Source organism: Aquarana catesbeiana, linkage group LG02, assembly GCF_042186555.1.
Source record: "Aquarana catesbeiana isolate 2022-GZ linkage group LG02, ASM4218655v1, whole genome shotgun sequence".
Lineage (NCBI taxonomy): Eukaryota > Metazoa > Chordata > Amphibia > Anura > Ranidae > Aquarana > Aquarana catesbeiana.
In genome coordinates this window covers 86,622,404-86,640,374 of record NC_133325.1, presented here as the reverse complement: position 1 = coordinate 86,640,374, position 17,971 = coordinate 86,622,404, and the positions used below count along the sequence as shown (strand labels likewise).

Here is a 17,971-nt window from a genome sequence, read left to right as displayed (position 1 = left end):
GTTTCAAACTTTATCATACCCGGGATATCTACTAGACTCTTGTTTAGACAGATTTAAGTGTGTTATTGTTAAGAATTACAGACCTACAATATAAAACGCCAAATTTCCATGCAAAATAATGGTACCGCATTCAGCACCTAAAATCCGAAATAATCATACCGCCAGGGAGGTTAATGTATTTTCACGTATATGCGTTTGCGCAATTTTGCGCAAATATGTGAAAACGTATTCTTGCGTTCTTGATCTGCACAATATGTAAATGGGCATTTGCACACATTTGTGCTCATGAGGCATAAATTAATGGCCAAAATTGCTGATTTTTCAATTTTATTTTTGTTACTGAGGAATGCACGGCGCTTGCTTACGCGCCTGTGTTTATAGGCACATTACAATTAATGGGCTGTATTTTAGCTCAGTAAAAAAAAAAGCTGTACAGTACTGAGCTTTTTCAAGCTGCAATGTGCAAAAAGCCTTAAGCTGTCTTAGAAAACTTCAAAGCACTATGGAACAATTGCCCCCTTCATGTTGTGGAGTCAAGGAGATGAGTGGGAGTGTGATCTGTAATCCTACCACAATTTCTGTGACAACTCTATAGATACAGTACAAGTAAATAAGTGAGTGTTGTCACCCTGGACTGGAAGTGTGTTATTGGCAGGATCACCAAATAAAAACAAAGGGGAATAAAGATTAAAAACAAAAAAATGTATTTAGCCACCACAACGAAAGATTAGTAGGCTGCAATATATTATTAAACTTTTGTTTCTGGGTTAAGATAAATGTTATTCATTAGCTGCTTGTTATTCCTTTTGATGGCCGTGGATTACATTGGAATAAATGTTTTATTTAATGCATGTGCTCTGGATAAGAAGCATAGCAACATCTTGTAAAATGATTCATCTGTAATTTACAGCTGTGGAAAATGCTGAAACCTGGCGTTCCGCTGGATGCGCGGGTCTCCAAGCAATGGTGTGAAATCGGTTTCCAAGGAGATGACCCAAAAACAGATTTTAGAGGAATGGGTCTCTTGGGACTTTACAATTTGGTGTAAGTATATGTGCAACTTGTAGATAGCTGTGCAATATATGTAGAAACTAGAAGGTCAGTTATTCTTTTATCTGTATTGTTTTTCTTTTTTGGGGGGGTTGAATACACCATTTGCTGACATCACATTGGTAAGCTGTATTTGGTTGCTGCGCCTTTTTCAATGAACCCCTTCTTTATTACAGTACCTTAACCACTTGACCTCTGGAAGGTTTACCCCCTTCATAACCAGGCCATTTTTTGCAATGCGGCACTGCGTTACTTTAACTGACAATTGCGTGGTCATGCAATGCTGTACCAAAATAATATTTATGTCATTTTTCCCCCAAAAATAGAGCTTTCTTTTGTTGGCATTTGACCACCACTGTGTTTTTTTATTTTTTGCGCTATAAACAAAAAAGACTGACAATTTAAAAAAGCAAAACAATATTTTTTACTTTCTGCTAAAAAACATATCCATTAAAAAAATCGAATTTCTTCATAAACTTATGCCAAAATGTATTCTGCTACATATTTTTGGTAAAAATAAATCCCAATAAGCATGTATTGATTGGATTGCGCAACAGTTACAGCGTCTACAAACTATGGGATATACACTGGAATTTTTGGTTATTTTTTTTATACTAGTAATGGTGGCGATCAGCAACTTATAGCGGGATTGCGGCAGACTATTAGACACTAACTGACACTTTGGCACTTTGTGGGAACCAGTGACACTAATACAGTGATCAGTGCAAAAATATGCAGTGTCTCTGTACTAATGACACTGGATTGGAATGGGTTAAACATCTAAGGCGATCAAAGGGTTAACTGTGTGCCTAGCCTGTGTTTTTGTGTACTGTGTGAGGTGCTTTTACTATGAGACGTGATGGATTTTCTTTCCATGCTTTGCATCAGAACGGAGGTCTGCCTTGTTTACAAGCAGAGCTCGATGCTGTGTGTCTTCCCCACGATCGGCGGGTGCCGGCGGACAAATCACAGCAGAAGCATCGTGCAAGCGGCGTGCGCCCCCTCCTGGAAGTTAAACCATACCAGGTGCCGTGGGGCTGCATTATTACAGCACAGTCCCACGCCACCTCCACGGCAAGACAGTCAAAAATTCCTTGTCTTTGGTGTGGCCAGTCACACTACTGTAGCGCAGGTCATCGCACACTGGCCAATAGAAGTCTATGAAATGTCACATTGTAACATTTCAATTAAAAAAAAAAAAAAAAAAGAACCGTGAGTTGCACTAGTCCCATCGCACCGCACACCAGCCACTGCCTTGCAGTGCAGCAGTTAGTCTGAACGAGCCCTAAGATAATAATCGTTACAGGCAGCTCTGAAACATTGTGTGCACTGACATTTCATGTTTGTTAAAAGGGTTTTGCAGGAAAAACATGAAAACACAATTTTTAAAGGAACTCGTTTATATATAAACAGGTCAGGAGTGCTGTTCTGTCTTACTGTGGCCATACAAGATAAATGCATGATTTATTTTCCGATCGTTCTCATTACATTCTCTTGCATTAAAATTAAATGCAGAGAATACTGCGTTTTTCATGTTTTGCATGCATTTTGTCCCTAGTCACCTGGGAAAAATGTCCATGTGACTCAAAAAAATGCACTCGAGTTGCGTTATGGTGTGTTTTTCACAAAATGCACTGAAGATACAGCAAGCAGGACTTTTAAAAAGCATAACAAACAGCAGCCCAACAGTTACATAGCGGTGAACAGCTCGACAGCTCTCCATTGCCAGCTGCAGCAGGGGGCAATGTGGTGCACAATTCAGCGAATCACACGGCTCCCTTATTTTAGTTTTTGGTTTTGTGCTAACTTAATTTGAAGTGTACAAAACATACACTTAATTCATGGAAATATACAGCAATGCGGTATGCTGCGGTGTTGTATATTGCCGTGTGACACCCTCCCCCTCCCGCTGACACCCACAGTGATTGTGCACAGCAGGAGTCAGTTGGCCAATGATTCATGGGCAGGACCTGCTGATTGGCTGTGTACAATCACAGCCCAGAGCAACAATCAACACAGGGCTCTGTACAGAGGGGATGAGCTCTCTGTTTCTTATCCCTGCAAAACAAAGCAGACAGACATTTAGTAAACATCAACATATAATACACACATTATACATTGTTAGGCACACATTTAACCCCTTTCATCGCCCTAGATGTTAATACCTCCCCAGCCCGTGTCATTAGTACAGTGACATTGTAAATTTTTAGCACTGATCACTGTTTTAGAGTCACTGGGGATGTCAGTTGCGGGCAGTTAGCGCCAGTTGTAGGGGAACTAACTGACTGACAGTGTGAGATTAACTAACTGACAGTGTGAGATTGCCTGCTGCACTATCGCAGTCCCATTATAAGTCGCTATCGCTATCACTGATGCCCTAGTAAAACTCACCAATGACCTACTAACTGGTAACGCATTTCAAAAAGTTATAAATTGATTTGCATTTTAATGAGTAAAATAAGTATTTTATCCCCTATCAATCAACAAGATTTGTGGCTCCCAGGTGTCTTCTATACAGGTAACGAGCTGAGATTAGGAGCACTCTCTTAAAGGAAGTGTTCCTAATCTCAGCTTGTTACTTGTATAAAAGACACCTGTCCACAGAAGCATATGGACTCTCAAGAATTGCACAAAGGTGGTCCTGTCTGAATCTAATATCATTATGGTCCAAAATCTTCAGTCTTAAGCCTAGTACACCCGGGCCGAATGTCGGGCGGCATCAGCTGGTTCAAAAGAAACGTGTGCACTGCGTTTTGGCCAGCTTCTGTCGAAGGGCCATGACCAAAAAAGGTCTGTCAACCGGCTTCCAATCATCGCACTCAGCCAATGGCTGAGGGCGCTGTCTGGAGTGTTGTGGTGGTGGTGGTGGGGGGCAGTCCCCCTATCAGAACACAATTGCACAACAGGGGAGATCGCTGTACTAACATTGGATTGTTAGTACAGTGGCTCCCACCTGAGCTGTCAGGTTTTTTTCATTCAATCCACAGGATTGAACAAAAAAATATACTAGTGTGTATGAGGCTGTAGCCAAACTCGGTTCCCTGTTAGTAAGATGTTAAAAAATCCCAGGATAGCTCTCCGACACCCTAGGCCTCACCACTCCCCAGCAAAAGCCTGCTACTTTTTTTTATAGCAAATAAACAGATTATAGCCAAAGCTGGTAGGAGTCGGGAGTCGATACACAAGAAGTAAAAGCATATTTGAATACACTGATAGTTAATGAGAAGCTTTCTAGTGTCCTCATTGACGCACAGACAAAGTTCCTCAAAGTCTGGGAACCCTGGTTCTGTTATGTGCATGCCTGTATGAAACCATCCATTCCCAGTTATCTATAGACCTTGTTTTTTTTTTTTTTTTTTGCTCTATGTCCCAGTTCCTCGGGGGACACCCCATTTTACACCCTACTTTCTATCCTTACACCTAAGTTCCAGTATTGCCCACACTCTGCAATCATCCTTACCCTGGTAACCAAAATACTCCTTATACTGAACCTTGATAACCTATTGTTTGTTTTCTACCATCCCAAACTTTCCATTATTCTGTGCAGTGTTTCCCATGTTTGCAATTAGCTCCTCCGTGGGTGACACCGTTTTTAAACCCAAAAAAAAAATTTAAACAAAACACTGTGTTTTGGGTGTACATTTTTGTGGGATCGATGCATGATTCCGAATGCAGACAGATTGTGCTTGGAGCCATGTATTGGTCACGCACGAATGCATGCTCTGGGATGTACGTAAAGATCCATGCAGCCATCAGCCTGTCATTGATTAAATAGGCTGGTTATACATGGCTGCACACACCACTTCCGCATTTCAGACTTGTAGGAAAGGCCCTCTGTACTGATCAGTTCTTCCAGAATGAAAGAGCTCTAAACATCTGTTGTTCTGGGCAGCAGGGGCAGGCAGCATTGTGGAGATGTGATTGGTAACTGCTCTGCCTGTTACAAATAGATCAAAAACAAGCAGTGTGGTCACTACACACAGTGCTCTAGCACTGCTCACCCTGCTGCCCAAGTCCACAAAGGACATTTCTGGAAAGTAGGGAGACACTACCTTGGACAAAACCACCAGAAATGACAGCACTCAGGACATCTGAGAGACAGTCGGAGGTCCTGAGTGCTGTCATTTCTTGAATTTTCCTTCTATACAGCGAGTACACGGACACAGCCCCACCGTTTTCTATGGGGCTGTCATGGGGAAACAGACCACCTGTCTCCTGTCTGATTCCATCTGACTGTCATCCGATCTGATTCTCTGTTTTTGGCAGACAGGATTGGATTGGATGCCATAGAGAGATATGAATGGTCCGATCAGGTCCACCTGAAAAACTGACAGGTGGACCTGATCAGACATCCCATATGAAACCATAGTTTCCAATATAGCTTGAAATAATTGGCTTCCCTCCAGATCTGATGACTCTCAGAGCCCATTCACACAGGGACGACTTGTCAGGCGACCTAGTCGCCTGACAAGTCGCCTTCCGTTCTGTGCTATGGAACCGTTCTAAGGGGAGCGACGCAAGTCGCTCCGACTTAGAAAAAGGTTCCTGTACGACTTCGGGGGCGACTTGGGGCGACTTGCATAGACTTCTATACAGAAGTCATTTTGCAAGTCGCCCGGGCAGTCGTTTGCAGGTCGCCTCGCTGAGGCGACCTGCAAGTCGTGTTGCCCCTGTGTGAATGGGGTCTTAGGGTTGCTCTGGAAGTAAATAAGAATTGCTGTATGTCACATGCACAGGGGTGAAGCTCCCCCTACTGAACAGCTCAGAAACAATGGCACTGTTCACTGCACATTAAAGTGGTGTTCCACCCGAAAAAAAAAAAGCTACATGAAAAATCCTAAAAAAAAAATACAAAAAAACATTTGGATATTTTTTTTACTTACCTCTAAATGCCTGTTGCTAGGGGGTCCCTCGTAGTCTGCCTCTTTCAGTGCCTGGGCTGGTGACATCACTTCTGTCTCAGCACAGGAAGGGCTCAGCTCTGCTCCCTCCCTCCTGTCAATCATCTGGGACCCATTACTCGGCGCCGCTCGCACATGCGCAGTGGGTGCCAGGCTGTGAAGCCACAGCCCTGCGCCCACAGTTGCAATGCCGGCGCCGCCGAACGGAGGGGGAGTTGAGCGGGGCTTCGATCCCCTGCATCGCTGGACCCAGGGACAGGTAAGTGTCCAATTAAAAGTCAGCTACAGTATTTGTAGCTGCTGACTTTTAATTTTTTTTTTTTTTTTAGTGGCCCTCCTCTTTAATGCTGAACTCTAGGCACAAAAGCTTTCATATAAATATTTTCCTGTGGATATAAATGTGCGCACCAAATGCCTTTGCAAACCCAGATGTTACCTTTATAAAAGTAACAGGGACATCATCACTGTGCTGTACATAGCCTGTGCAGACAGCATAGTCATGGGAGGAACTCCACCCAATACTGCCTGCAGAAGACTACAGGAAGGGTTGGAGACAAGCCCCTTCACCCTGCACAAAGAGAGATGGTAGTAGAGTTGCCACCTCATCCCTTTAAATCCGAACACCTTTGAATTACACAGGTTCTGAGGCTAATTAAATGCAGATAAAGCACCAAGTGAGTTTAATTACCACCTTAATCCGCCACAGAACCTGTGTAATTAATATGTGTTTGGGTTTAAAGGGGTGAGGTGGCAACCATAGATGGTAGCCGTGAGCAGTCTTTATTACAGGAAGCTCCTGCACAGGGAAGAAGCTTTACACTGGATTACTGCACAGATCTGGAAGAAATATACACATCACATCAAGATTCATGTAAGAATATGAATGCCTTATGTGTTTAGATAATATTTGTTCATCCTGGTGTTCAGAGCAGAAAACCTCATGGTATTGCTGGATAACAGAAAATGCCTACTGTGTCCTAATAAATAAAGGCTGGTGTGGTAATTATAATGATAATGCTACAATTAAACATAGAGAAAGGTTTCATGGTGTCAGTTGTATTTTTAGATAAAACACGTTTCTTCTCTATTATTGGCACTTGGAATTTCGGAGAGACAGTAAGCTAATATGTAAAGTCACAATTATGTAAATTTATTAACATATAACCCAGCAAGGTGCTGTATTTCATTATCTCTGTTGGACTAGGTATACTTTATGATTAAATTGGTGCTTTTTGTATTGTTCTATTTTAGATATTTTGCAGAGAAAGATCCCGCTACAGCTCTTCAAATATTATCTGATTCTCTTCAACCCAAGTGCAGGTGTGTATCTTATTTCTGCATTTTTGTATTGTGTAAAACGAAAATCGTTCCTTCTAACCTGCCAGTGGTTATTACTAATGACTGTAAAAGAAAACCTTTTCTAAAGAGCTACGCTATCGCTGATGCTTCCATCTAAAAAAACGAATAGGGGGTTATTTACTAAAGGCAAATCCACTTTGTACTACAAGTGCACTGCAAGTACACTTGAAAGTGCACTGGAAGTGCACTTGGAAGTAAAGTCGCTGTAGATCCGAGGGGGACATGTAAGGAAAATAAAAAACAGCATTTTAGCTTGCACATGATTGGATGATAAAATCAGCAAAGCTTCACCTCATTTCAGAGCTTCCCCTCAGATCTACAGCGATCTACAGTGACTGCACTTACAAGTGCACTTCCAAGTGCACTTTCAGTGCACTTGTAGTTCAAAGTGGATTTGCCTTTAGTAAATCAACCCCATAGTCCCCTGGCTTATTCAGATCCAGTGCCTTCAGTATACAGGCATGCCCCACTTTTAAGTACACAATGAGGTTTATTTACTAAAGCTGGAAAGTGCAAAATCAGACTCACTTCTGCATAGAAACCAATGAGCCTCCAGGTTTTATTACCAAAGCTTAATTGAACAAGCCGTCGTTAGAAGCTCATCGGTTTCTATGCAGAAGTGAGCCTGATTTTGCACTTTCCAGCTTTAGTAAATAAACCCCATTGTGTACTTAAAAGTGGGGTATACCTGTATTGTAAGTGACTGACTCCAAACAAGTATGTACTTTGATCAGAAGTTCTAACTTTATTGTGACTTTGGTTGACAAAGGCATGTTCTGGGTCAGTGACAAGTACTTGAGCCAGAGACAGACAGTCATGTATTTTCAGATGTAGGTCAGCAATGGATGCTTCCATATTTCTCAGCCTTTTTTAACATGGGGGAACCCTTGAAGTATGGATTTCAGGGAACCCCTGCTTAAAAATTATTATATCAACAACTGATGGTACATTGGTCTTGGCCATCAGAGAGATACCACCTTGCACTAGTTGCCAGTGGTGGTCAATGGAGTGGGCAGTGAAAATCATAGATAAAACGTTTCCCTGTACAATGGTGGTCAGCAGGATAGGTGTCTCCTTACACTGGTGGTAGCAGGGGAGTTGAACATTAATGCCCCGTACACACGGTCAGATTTTCCGACGGAAAATCTGTGATAGGACCTTGTTGTCGGAAATTCCGACCGTGTGTAGGCTCCATCACACATTTTCCATCAGATTTTCCGACACACAAGGTTTGAGAGCAGGCTATAAAATTTTCCGACAACAAAATCTGTTGTCGGAATTTCCGATCGTGTGTACACAAATCAGACGCAAGTGCCACGCATGCTCAGAATAAATAAAGAGATGAAAGCTATTGGCTACTGCCCCGTTTATAGTCCAGACGTACGTGTTTTACGTCACCGCGTTCAGAATGATCAATTTTCCGACAACTTTGTGTGACCGTGTGTATGCAAGACAAGTTTGAGCCAACATCCGTCTGAAAAAATCCTAGGATTTTGTTGTCGGAATGTCCGATCAATGTCCGACCGTGTGTACCGGGCATTAGAGTACAATGTTGATCAGTAGAAGGTATGCCTTCTTATACTGTTTACTACTGCTTAAGGAACCACTAGCAATTTCAGAAGTAACCCTGGTTGAGAAAGGCTGCTCTAAAGCCTACATCCTATTCAAAATATGAAATTGTACAAGGTTCTTAGCTTGGCTTGGTGATGATGCACACATTTTAGGACATAGAGCAAACCAAAGTTTTCTGCTCAAATTAAAAGGTTTTCCTGCTTTACTCATAAATAACTATACCATAACTATTTTAGTGGTTATGTAATACAGATACACTTATTTACAGGAGTGCTTTGATATATATTCATAAAGTTCATAAAGTATTCAGACCCCCTTCACTATTTTCAATTTTGTTATGTTGCAGCCTGATACTACAGTTGTTTAAATTCATATATTTTTTTTTTTATCGATCTTTACTCAGTACCCCATAATGACAAAGTAAAAACAGATTTTTAAAAATATTTGCAAATGTATGAAAAAGGAAAAATATGACATTGGCACACACCTCTTTATAAAAGGCCTCACAGCTGACAATGCATACTGTATCAGAACAAAAGCCATGGAGGCCAAAGGAACTGCCTGCAGAGCTCTGAGACATGATTTTTGCAAGGCACAGATCTAGGGAATGCTACAAAAAAAAAAAAAAATCTGCTGCACTGAAGGTTCCCAAGAACACTATGGCTTCCATAATTCCTAAATGGAAGAAATTTGGCACAACCAAGACTCTTCCAAGAGCTGGTCACCCAGCCAAATTGAGCAATCGGGGAAGAAGGGCCTTCGTAAAAGAGAGGGACCAATAACCAAATGATCACTCTGACTGAGCTCCAGAGATCTTGTGTGGAGATGGGACAAAGTTCCAGAAAGACAACCATCACTGCAGCCCTCCACCGATCTGAGCTTTATGGCAGAGTGGTTAGAAGGAAGCCTCTCCTCAGTAAAAAACACATGAAATCCCACTTGGAGTTTGCAAAACAAAAAACACCTGAAGGACTCTCAGACTGTAATGCCCCATACACATGATCGGACTTTCCGACAACAAAACCGTGGAATTTTGTTCAACGGTTGTTGGCTCCAACTTGTCTTGAATACACACGGTCACACAAATGTTGGCCAACAATTCCCAACGTAGTGACGTACAAGTACAATGAGCCGATAAAAAGGAAGTTCAATAGTCATGCGCCACCCTTTGGGTTCCTTCTGCTAATGTTGTCTTTGGTGAGCATTGATTCCGAGCATGCGTGGACTTTTGTGCAACGGATTTGTGTACACATGATCGGAAAGTCCGACAACAAAAATTTGTTGGCAGAAAATTTGAGAACCTGCTAGCCAACATTTGTTGGCGGAAAGTCCGCCAACAAATGTTCGATGAAGCATGCACACAGTCTGACATTCCGCCAACAAGCTCACAACATTTGTTGTTGGAAAATCTGATTGTGTGTACGCGGCATAAGAATTAGGATTCTCTGATCTGATGATACCAAGATTGAACTGTTTTGCCTCAATTCTACAATGTTATGGCTGGAGAAAACCAGGCACTGCTCATCACCTAGTGGCACAACTCAGTCAATGTCCTAGAGTGGCCCAGCCAGAGCCCTGTCTTGAACCATGTTGAACATTTCTGGAGAGACCTGAAAATAGCTGTCCATCGACGTTCCCCATCCAACCTGACTGAGCTTGAGAGGATTTGCAAAGAAGAATGGCAGAAAATCCCCCAATCCAGGTGTGCAAAGCTTATCACCTCATACCCAAAAAGACTCATGGCTGTAATTGCTGCCAAAGGTGCTTCAACAAAGTACTCAGTAAAAGGTCTGAATACTTAAGTACATGTGATATTTTAGTGTTTTCTTGTTAATAAATTCGTAGACATTTATAAAATTATGTTTTCGCTTTGTCATTATTGGGTATTGAGTGTAGATTACGAGAAAAAAAAAAGAAATTTTAACAACTGTTGTATCACGCTGCAACATAACAAATGTGAAAAAAGTAAAGGGGGTCTGAATACTTTATGAAGGCACTATACAGTGCCTTGAAAAAGTATTGATACCTCTTGAAATTTTCCACATTTTGTCATGTTACAATAAAAAATGTAAATCTATTTTATTGGGATTTTATGTGATAGACCAACACAAAGTGGAAGTTGTGAAGTGGAAGGAAAATTATAAATGGTGAAAAGTGTGGCGTGCATTTGTATTCAGCCCCCATGAGTCAATTCTTTGTAGAACCACCTTTCACTGCAATTAGAGCTGCAAGTCTTTTTGGGTATGTCTCTACCAGCTTTACACATTTAGAGAGTGACATTTTTGCCCATTCTTCTTTGAAAAATAGCTCAAGCTCTGTCAGATTGGATGAAGAGCGTCTGTGAACAGCAATTTTTCAAGTCTTGCCACCAATTCTCCATTGGATTTAGGTCTGGACTTTGACTGGCCCATTCTAGCACATGAATATGCTTTGATCTAAACCATTCCATTGTAGCTCTGGCTATATGTTTAGGGCCGTTGTCCTACCGAAAGTTGAACCTCCTCCCCAATCTCAAGTTTTTTGCAGACTCTAACAGGTTTTCTTCTAAGGTTGCCCTGTATTTGGCTCCATTCATATTCCCATCAACTCTGACCAGCTTCCCTGTCCCTGCTGAAGAAAAGCATCCCAACAACATGATGCTGCCACCACCATGTTTCACGGTGGGGATGGTGTATTCAGGGTTATGTGCAGTGTTAGTTTTCCGCCACACATATTGTTTTGCTTTTAGGCCAAAAAGTTCAATTTTCATCTCATCTGATGGGAGCACCTTCTTCCACATGTTTGCTGTGTCCCACACATGGCTCCTCGTGAACTGCAAACAGCTCCTCCAGAGTTACCATGGGCTTCTTGGCTGCTTCTCTGATGAATGCTGTCCTTACGCCTGTCGGGTTAGGTGGACGGCCATATCTTGGTAGGTTTGCAGTTGTGCCATACTCTTTCCATTTTCGGGTGATGGATTGAACAGTGTTCCGTGAGATGTTCAAAGCTTTGGATATTTTTTTATAACCTGACCCTGCTTTAAAGTTCTCCACAACTTTATCTAGTGTGTTCCTTGGCCTTCATGATGCTGTTTGCTCACTAAGGTTCTCTAACAAACCTTTGAGGGCTTCACAGAACAGCTGTATTTATACTGAGATTAAATTACACACAGGTGGACTCTATTTACTAATCAGGTGACTTCTGAAGGCAATTGGTTCAACTAGATTTTAGTTAGGGGTATCAGAGTAAAGGGGCTGAATATAAGTGCACGCCACACTTTTCAAATATTTATGTGTAAAAAAAAAATTTAAAAACCATTAATCATTTTCTTTTTCACTTCAATTATGTGCTACTTTCTGTTGGTCTATCACATAAAATCCTAATAAAATACATTTACGTTTTTGGTTGTAACATGACAAAATGTGGAAAATTTTCAAGGGGTATGAATACTTTTTCAAGGCACTATATATATATATCTATATATATATATAGATATATATATAGATATATATAGATATATAAATATTTGTACTATGATTTTATATAACAACATAATTGCTATATTGTTATTGTTCAACCTGAAAGGCATCTTGAGGTTAATTATTTTCTTATAGCTCCATATAGCTTTTTTTTACACCAAGAACAAAAATTTAATTTGCAGCTTATCCGTTCTAAGATGCTGGCTGCATTATTTTCTTTTCTTTCAGTCTTTTTTTTTTCACCGGATGATCCTGCCAGTAACACACTTCCTGTTCTAGGGTGACAACACTTATTCACTGTACTGTGTTTATGGAGGAGCAGCGTAGTTACCCTAGGACCAGACTACAGAACACCTCGCCCTCGCCACCAGGGTGGATTTGATTTAAGTCAAGTCGATTTAAATCATGATTTAAATCATGATTTAAACCACTAGTAAAAAGGCTTGATTTAAATCAACTCGCTTTAAATCATAATTTTTAAAGAGCAACTTCTGTCCCGCAACAGATCCTCCTCCGACCTGCGGTTGAGTCACTGACAGTCCCAATAACTCCCATTCACTTTAATGGGACGGCTGGTGATGTGGCAGTGACACAACAAGGTGAGGGACGTGGCGGAAGCAGGTGAGTGGATTGCACTAACAGGCGCTGCCATGATGGATCTGAAATGACAGGTGCTCTTTAAATGTAAGGACTCATTCTTGCTGGTAGTTAGAATCTTTAATATTTGCAAACAAAACAATTGTTTCCTATTTAGAATAATAAGGAACCGATTCAATCATACAGTGTACATATATTTGCAAAACGATGCGATAAAGGAATATTCCTGAAATTTGGTTTATCTCATGGTTACTGTGACATTGTGTGAGTGCATGTTCTCTCAGCTTGCAGAGCTTGGATTTATTGAGTGAGTTTACCAAAAATTGTAAATATTGCAGAATATACAGCCTTATAATACATAACGAAGCTCCATTTCATGCTGAATAAACTAAATTATTAATGTATCTTAAATAGAAAACTATCTTTAGATAGATTTTTACTCCAAAGGCATTTTATTAAAATAGATTTGATTTAAATCAAAAAAATCTAATCTAAATAAAAAAAAATCAGATTTTTTTTTTTTAAATCATTGATTTATATCCACCCTGCTCGCCACCTTCCATAGCATAGGGGAGGTGTTTTGTAGTGCCCAGAGCTGGGAATAATGTAACTGATAAGATCACAGCACAAGTTATCAGCTCGCAGCATTTCTGGCAGGTTCAGCAGGTATTTCTTTGAAGGTATCAAACACATATAAGAAAAGGCTTTCAATAGTGTGTTTAACAGACCAAAAGGGAGCAAATAAGAGAAATTTGTTGTTAGAGTTTACATACACTTTAATTATTTCCTGTTAATTTTTTCATGTAGCCATTTATTTAGTTATTATTTTTGTTGTATGAATTATTTTGGTTGCTTTATTATTTTCTGTGTTATATTTCTCAATTAAAGGGATATCAGTAAAGAAGAAGTCAGGTATAATTTCAGTTTTGCTTTGATTTTTGTTCTCTTTTGCTGACTTATTTTTAAGATGCATTCCCTTTTTTTGACACTTGTGATACTAGTAACAATCTTAATAGCTTAGATGCAAAGCCCCGCTCAGACTTCAAAAATTGTATTACCTGTAGATATCTCAGGAGTTTGCTATCCACAAATTTGAACAAAAGAGCAAAATGTTGTGGCGTCCCTTTTAAAAGGCAAAGTTATACTCTCTTTCCAGGTTTTAGTGGGATACCCTACTCCCAAGTGACAGGGGTGACAGGGGCGACACTCTACTTCTAGGTGACGGATGAGACTCTCCACCGAGGTGACAGGGCGAGACTATCTTCTCAGGTGACAGGATGAGACTGTCCTTCTAGGTGACAGGGTGAGACATCTTCTCAAGTGGCGGAGCAAGACTTTTTTTCCCAGGTAACAGGATGAGACTGTCTTTTTTAGTGACAGGATAAGACATCCTTTCAGGTGGCCGAGCAAGACTTTTTAACCAGTTGACAGAGTGAAACTTTTTCCTATGATGGGGGGAGATTCTCCTCTCTAGTATCTAAGTGAGATTTTCTTCCTAATGACAGGATGAGACTGTCACTGTCGGGGGCATGATAAATACAAAAGCAGATCACCCTGGCAGATGATGAAGGCACACCTGAGGTGTGGCATCCAAGCACTAACTGGTATTCACCAGAGCTCCTGATGGAGGTTTTTCTGTGTGTTAGTATCAGGGTTCGACCCTCAGGATCGCCTCACCAGGAGGTGAGCAAGCCAGGGTCCAGCAGATATAGCAGGTAGGGATCAAGCAGAAGCGTAGTCAGTAAATAGGCCAAAGGTCAATAACAAGTGGTTGCAGGTTGGGATCAAGCCGAAGCCTAGTCAAGGAACAAGGCAAAGGTCGGTAATGAGTGGTAGCAGAGATACAGATGGCAGCAGGAGAGACAAGAACAAGATATTGGCTAAAGTGAGCACAATTATTTGGCAAACAGGAAGTGCAAAGGCATTGCTTAAGTAGGAAGTTCATGGGAGAAGAAAAGGATTCAAAGTCCAAGAGAAACAAGGTTCAAGGCAGGATCATTGAAGGAATTGTCCAGGATGCTGTCCAGCATCCCAGGTGGCTCAGCAAGAGGAGCCATTTCCAGACACAGCAGAGGTTGCAGGTTCAGACCCCGGTCCTGACAGAGACTCTCCTCCAAAGTGACAGGACCAGACTCTTCTCTCATGTAATAGGGTGAAACTCTTCTTAAAGGTGACAGTATGAGACTCTCCTGAAAGCTAACAGGGTGAGACTCTCTTCCTAATGACAGGGTGAATCTCTCTTCCCAGGTGATAGAGTTGGATTGTCCTCCCAGTTAACAGAGCAAGACTCTCCTATCACATATTACGGTGAGACTCTCCACTCAAGTATCAAGGGTGATGTAGTGAGATTGCCCCCTAGGTGATAGGGCATGACTTACTTTCCAGGTGACATGGATTGACTCTTTTCTCAGGTGTCAGGTTTTCAGGTCCAGATAAATCACTTCCTGGCCCACAGAATTTTCCTTCCCCTTCCTCCTATTCCTTGTCTATAAACTGCTACTGAAAATGAATTTCAGTGATAACCTCATATGCACTCTTCCAGCCCTATAATGCATATAAGAATAAGCCAGCTTATGGTTGGCCTGCCATCTTTACAGGAAAAAGAGAATAGCCTTGACACAGCCTGGGGGGGTGGGTTGCGGGCGCTGCGCTGGCAGGACATAAAAAAAAAGTCCTGCAAGCAGCTTCTATTGAAATCAATGGGCAGCGCCACCGAAGCACCTGCAAAGCGCCTCGGCAGTGCTTTTAACCCTTTAATTGGCCGCTAGCAGGGGTTAAAGGCGCCCCGATAGCCCCTGAAAAGTGCCGCAAAAACTACAGTAAAGTACCCCTAAAACTAGCGGCACTTTACCACCAACACCCGGGCGCTGCCAGTGTGAAAGGGCACTTAGTGATACAAATTGTGTAAATTCCTCTTATCTGATAAATCCCAGCTATGTTGAATAACAGATGTGTTACCTGTCCCATATTTTTCACTGCTACTCCCTTACTTCAAAGACTAAATTCCAGCTCCATACAAATCTGTGGATAAATCTCTTCCAGTCTAGCAGGAGCAGAATCCTGCAATTGGTTTAGAAAATGGATCTCACACCGTCTGCAGATTGGTGCATCAGAAAATGGTTCTCAGAGTACTTTCCTATCAATCCTTAGTTTGCAGCTTAAAGTCTATGTATAGCCAAAATTTCTTTTTTAACCATTGCATAGAGTAGGGAAGGGTTAAAACCATTGTCACTGCCGATTTCCCTTCACTTTCTCTTCTGGAGACTCATCATAAAAGGTAAAAGAAAATCTCTACAAATGGAGAGGATTTCGTCTTTTAGTGCACTGCAACAGGTGGCTCCAATGTAAGATTTAGGCTCCTCTCACGGGCACCTTGCCAGTTCCTGGAATCTATTGACAGCTGCACGCAGATAGCAACAGCTGCCGAGCCCATTCACTGCAAGAGCAAGTTGTCGGTGGCCACAGCTATTCATGCCTGTTCGCAAAGCCATTGTGGCTGGACGCACACAGCTGTCAGTCCCAGCAGCAGCAAGAAATCAGTAGATTCCTGCCGCTGGGATTAGCAGTGTGGCAAAAGGCCCATGCAAATGGCCCTAACCCTCATCTTTTGTTTCGGTAACAACTGTAAAAGTTTGGATTTCCCATCACTATCTATCTTGGTCACAGTATCGCCAGGACAAATCGAGAGGATGAATCAACCCAGTGGGTGCACAAAATGTATTTATTTTTTTTAAATAAATTTGGGTTATATATACATTTTAAAGTGTTATGCAGCGTACACACGGTCGGACTTTTCGACCGGACTAGTCCGACGGACCGAGTCCGGCGGACAATCCGATCGTGTGTGGGCTTCATCGGACCTTCAGCGGACTTTTCCAGTCGAAAATCTGACGGACTGCAGATTTGGAACATGCTTCAAATCTTTACGTCGTAACTCTGCCGGACCCAGAAATTCGCTCGTCTGTATGCTAGTCCGACAGACAAAAACCGACGCTAGGGCAGCTATTGGCTGCTGGCTATCAACTTCCTTATTTTAGTCTGGTGTACGTCATCACGTACAAATCCGTCGGACTTTGGTGTGATCGTGTGTAGGCAAGTCCGTTCGTTCAAAAGTCCGTCAAAAGTCCATTGAAAGTCCGTCGGACCAGTCCGGTCGTAAAGTCTGCCCGTGTGTACGCGGCTTTACTGTATTCATTTTAATTACATTCCATCAATACTGTTCAAAGAGATTGTTGTAGTTTGTATTTCACAGTGTCTCAAGAGGAATGCATCTTTCAAATCGCTCTTTTAAAAGATTTGTGCTTTTGTTTGTTGAGCTGTTTTGTGTTACTTATTCTAGTTTTGCAGTGCTGTTTCTGTAATGGATTTGTGAACTATATATTGTAAATATAATTGACTGAGGAGGAAGGAAAAGTAATTAAATGTAATTTTGAAAATGAAGAAGACACATAAAAAAATGTTACAGATGGAAAGTATGGAAGCTTTAGGTCCTGCCAGAGGTGGACAGTCTTCCAAAGGCCCCTGTGCAAGGACACACTAAGGCCTCGCTCACACCGGCCTACTACAGCGTACACCCTTGCGAGGGCTGTATTATCCCACACAGGGATGCATGGGTATTCCATGCATCCCCATGCAGGGGGTCCCATTGATGTCTGTTGCGATGCAGCAGCTGTACAGACATAGTCGCTGCTCCCAATTTGACAGTGTGCATTTAGGGCACCCGCACCCACACAGATGTCAGTGTGGGAGCAGCGGCTGTGTCTGCGCAGCTGCTGTGTCCCAATTGACATGAAGGGGACTGCTTGCATGGACGTACGCTGTTGTACGGCCATGTGCAGAAGTCCTTTAACTAGCCTTACATTCATTAAATTAGGATTGGTCCAGCAGAGACCATCTAAATTACGATCAGTGTGTGGGCTCCCCTGCTCCACAGAAATTGATTGTATAATTGACAGATTTTGAAAGGACATGTTGGAAAATTTTCCATTGATTTAGTGCATTCTGACATAGATAGATAGATAGATAGATAGATAG

General features: G+C 41.8%; 1 protein-coding gene across 3 annotated transcripts in view; it reads left to right on the top strand.

Annotated features, from left to right (window-relative positions):
* Positions 1-17,971, top strand: part of ELMOD1 (ELMO domain containing 1) — a 214,171-nt gene that overhangs the window by 159,693 nt on the left and 36,507 nt on the right. For 2 of the 3 annotated variants that reach the window (XM_073613137.1, XM_073613139.1), the window contains exons 7-9: positions 911-1,044; positions 7,203-7,271; positions 13,826-13,849. In XM_073613137.1, the coding sequence (XP_073469238.1) occupies positions 911-1,044; positions 7,203-7,271; positions 13,826-13,849 (227 nt within the window). The remainder of the gene's footprint in view (positions 1-910; positions 1,045-7,202; positions 7,272-13,825; positions 13,850-17,971) is intronic. The other variant, XM_073613140.1, reaches the window with a different exon arrangement.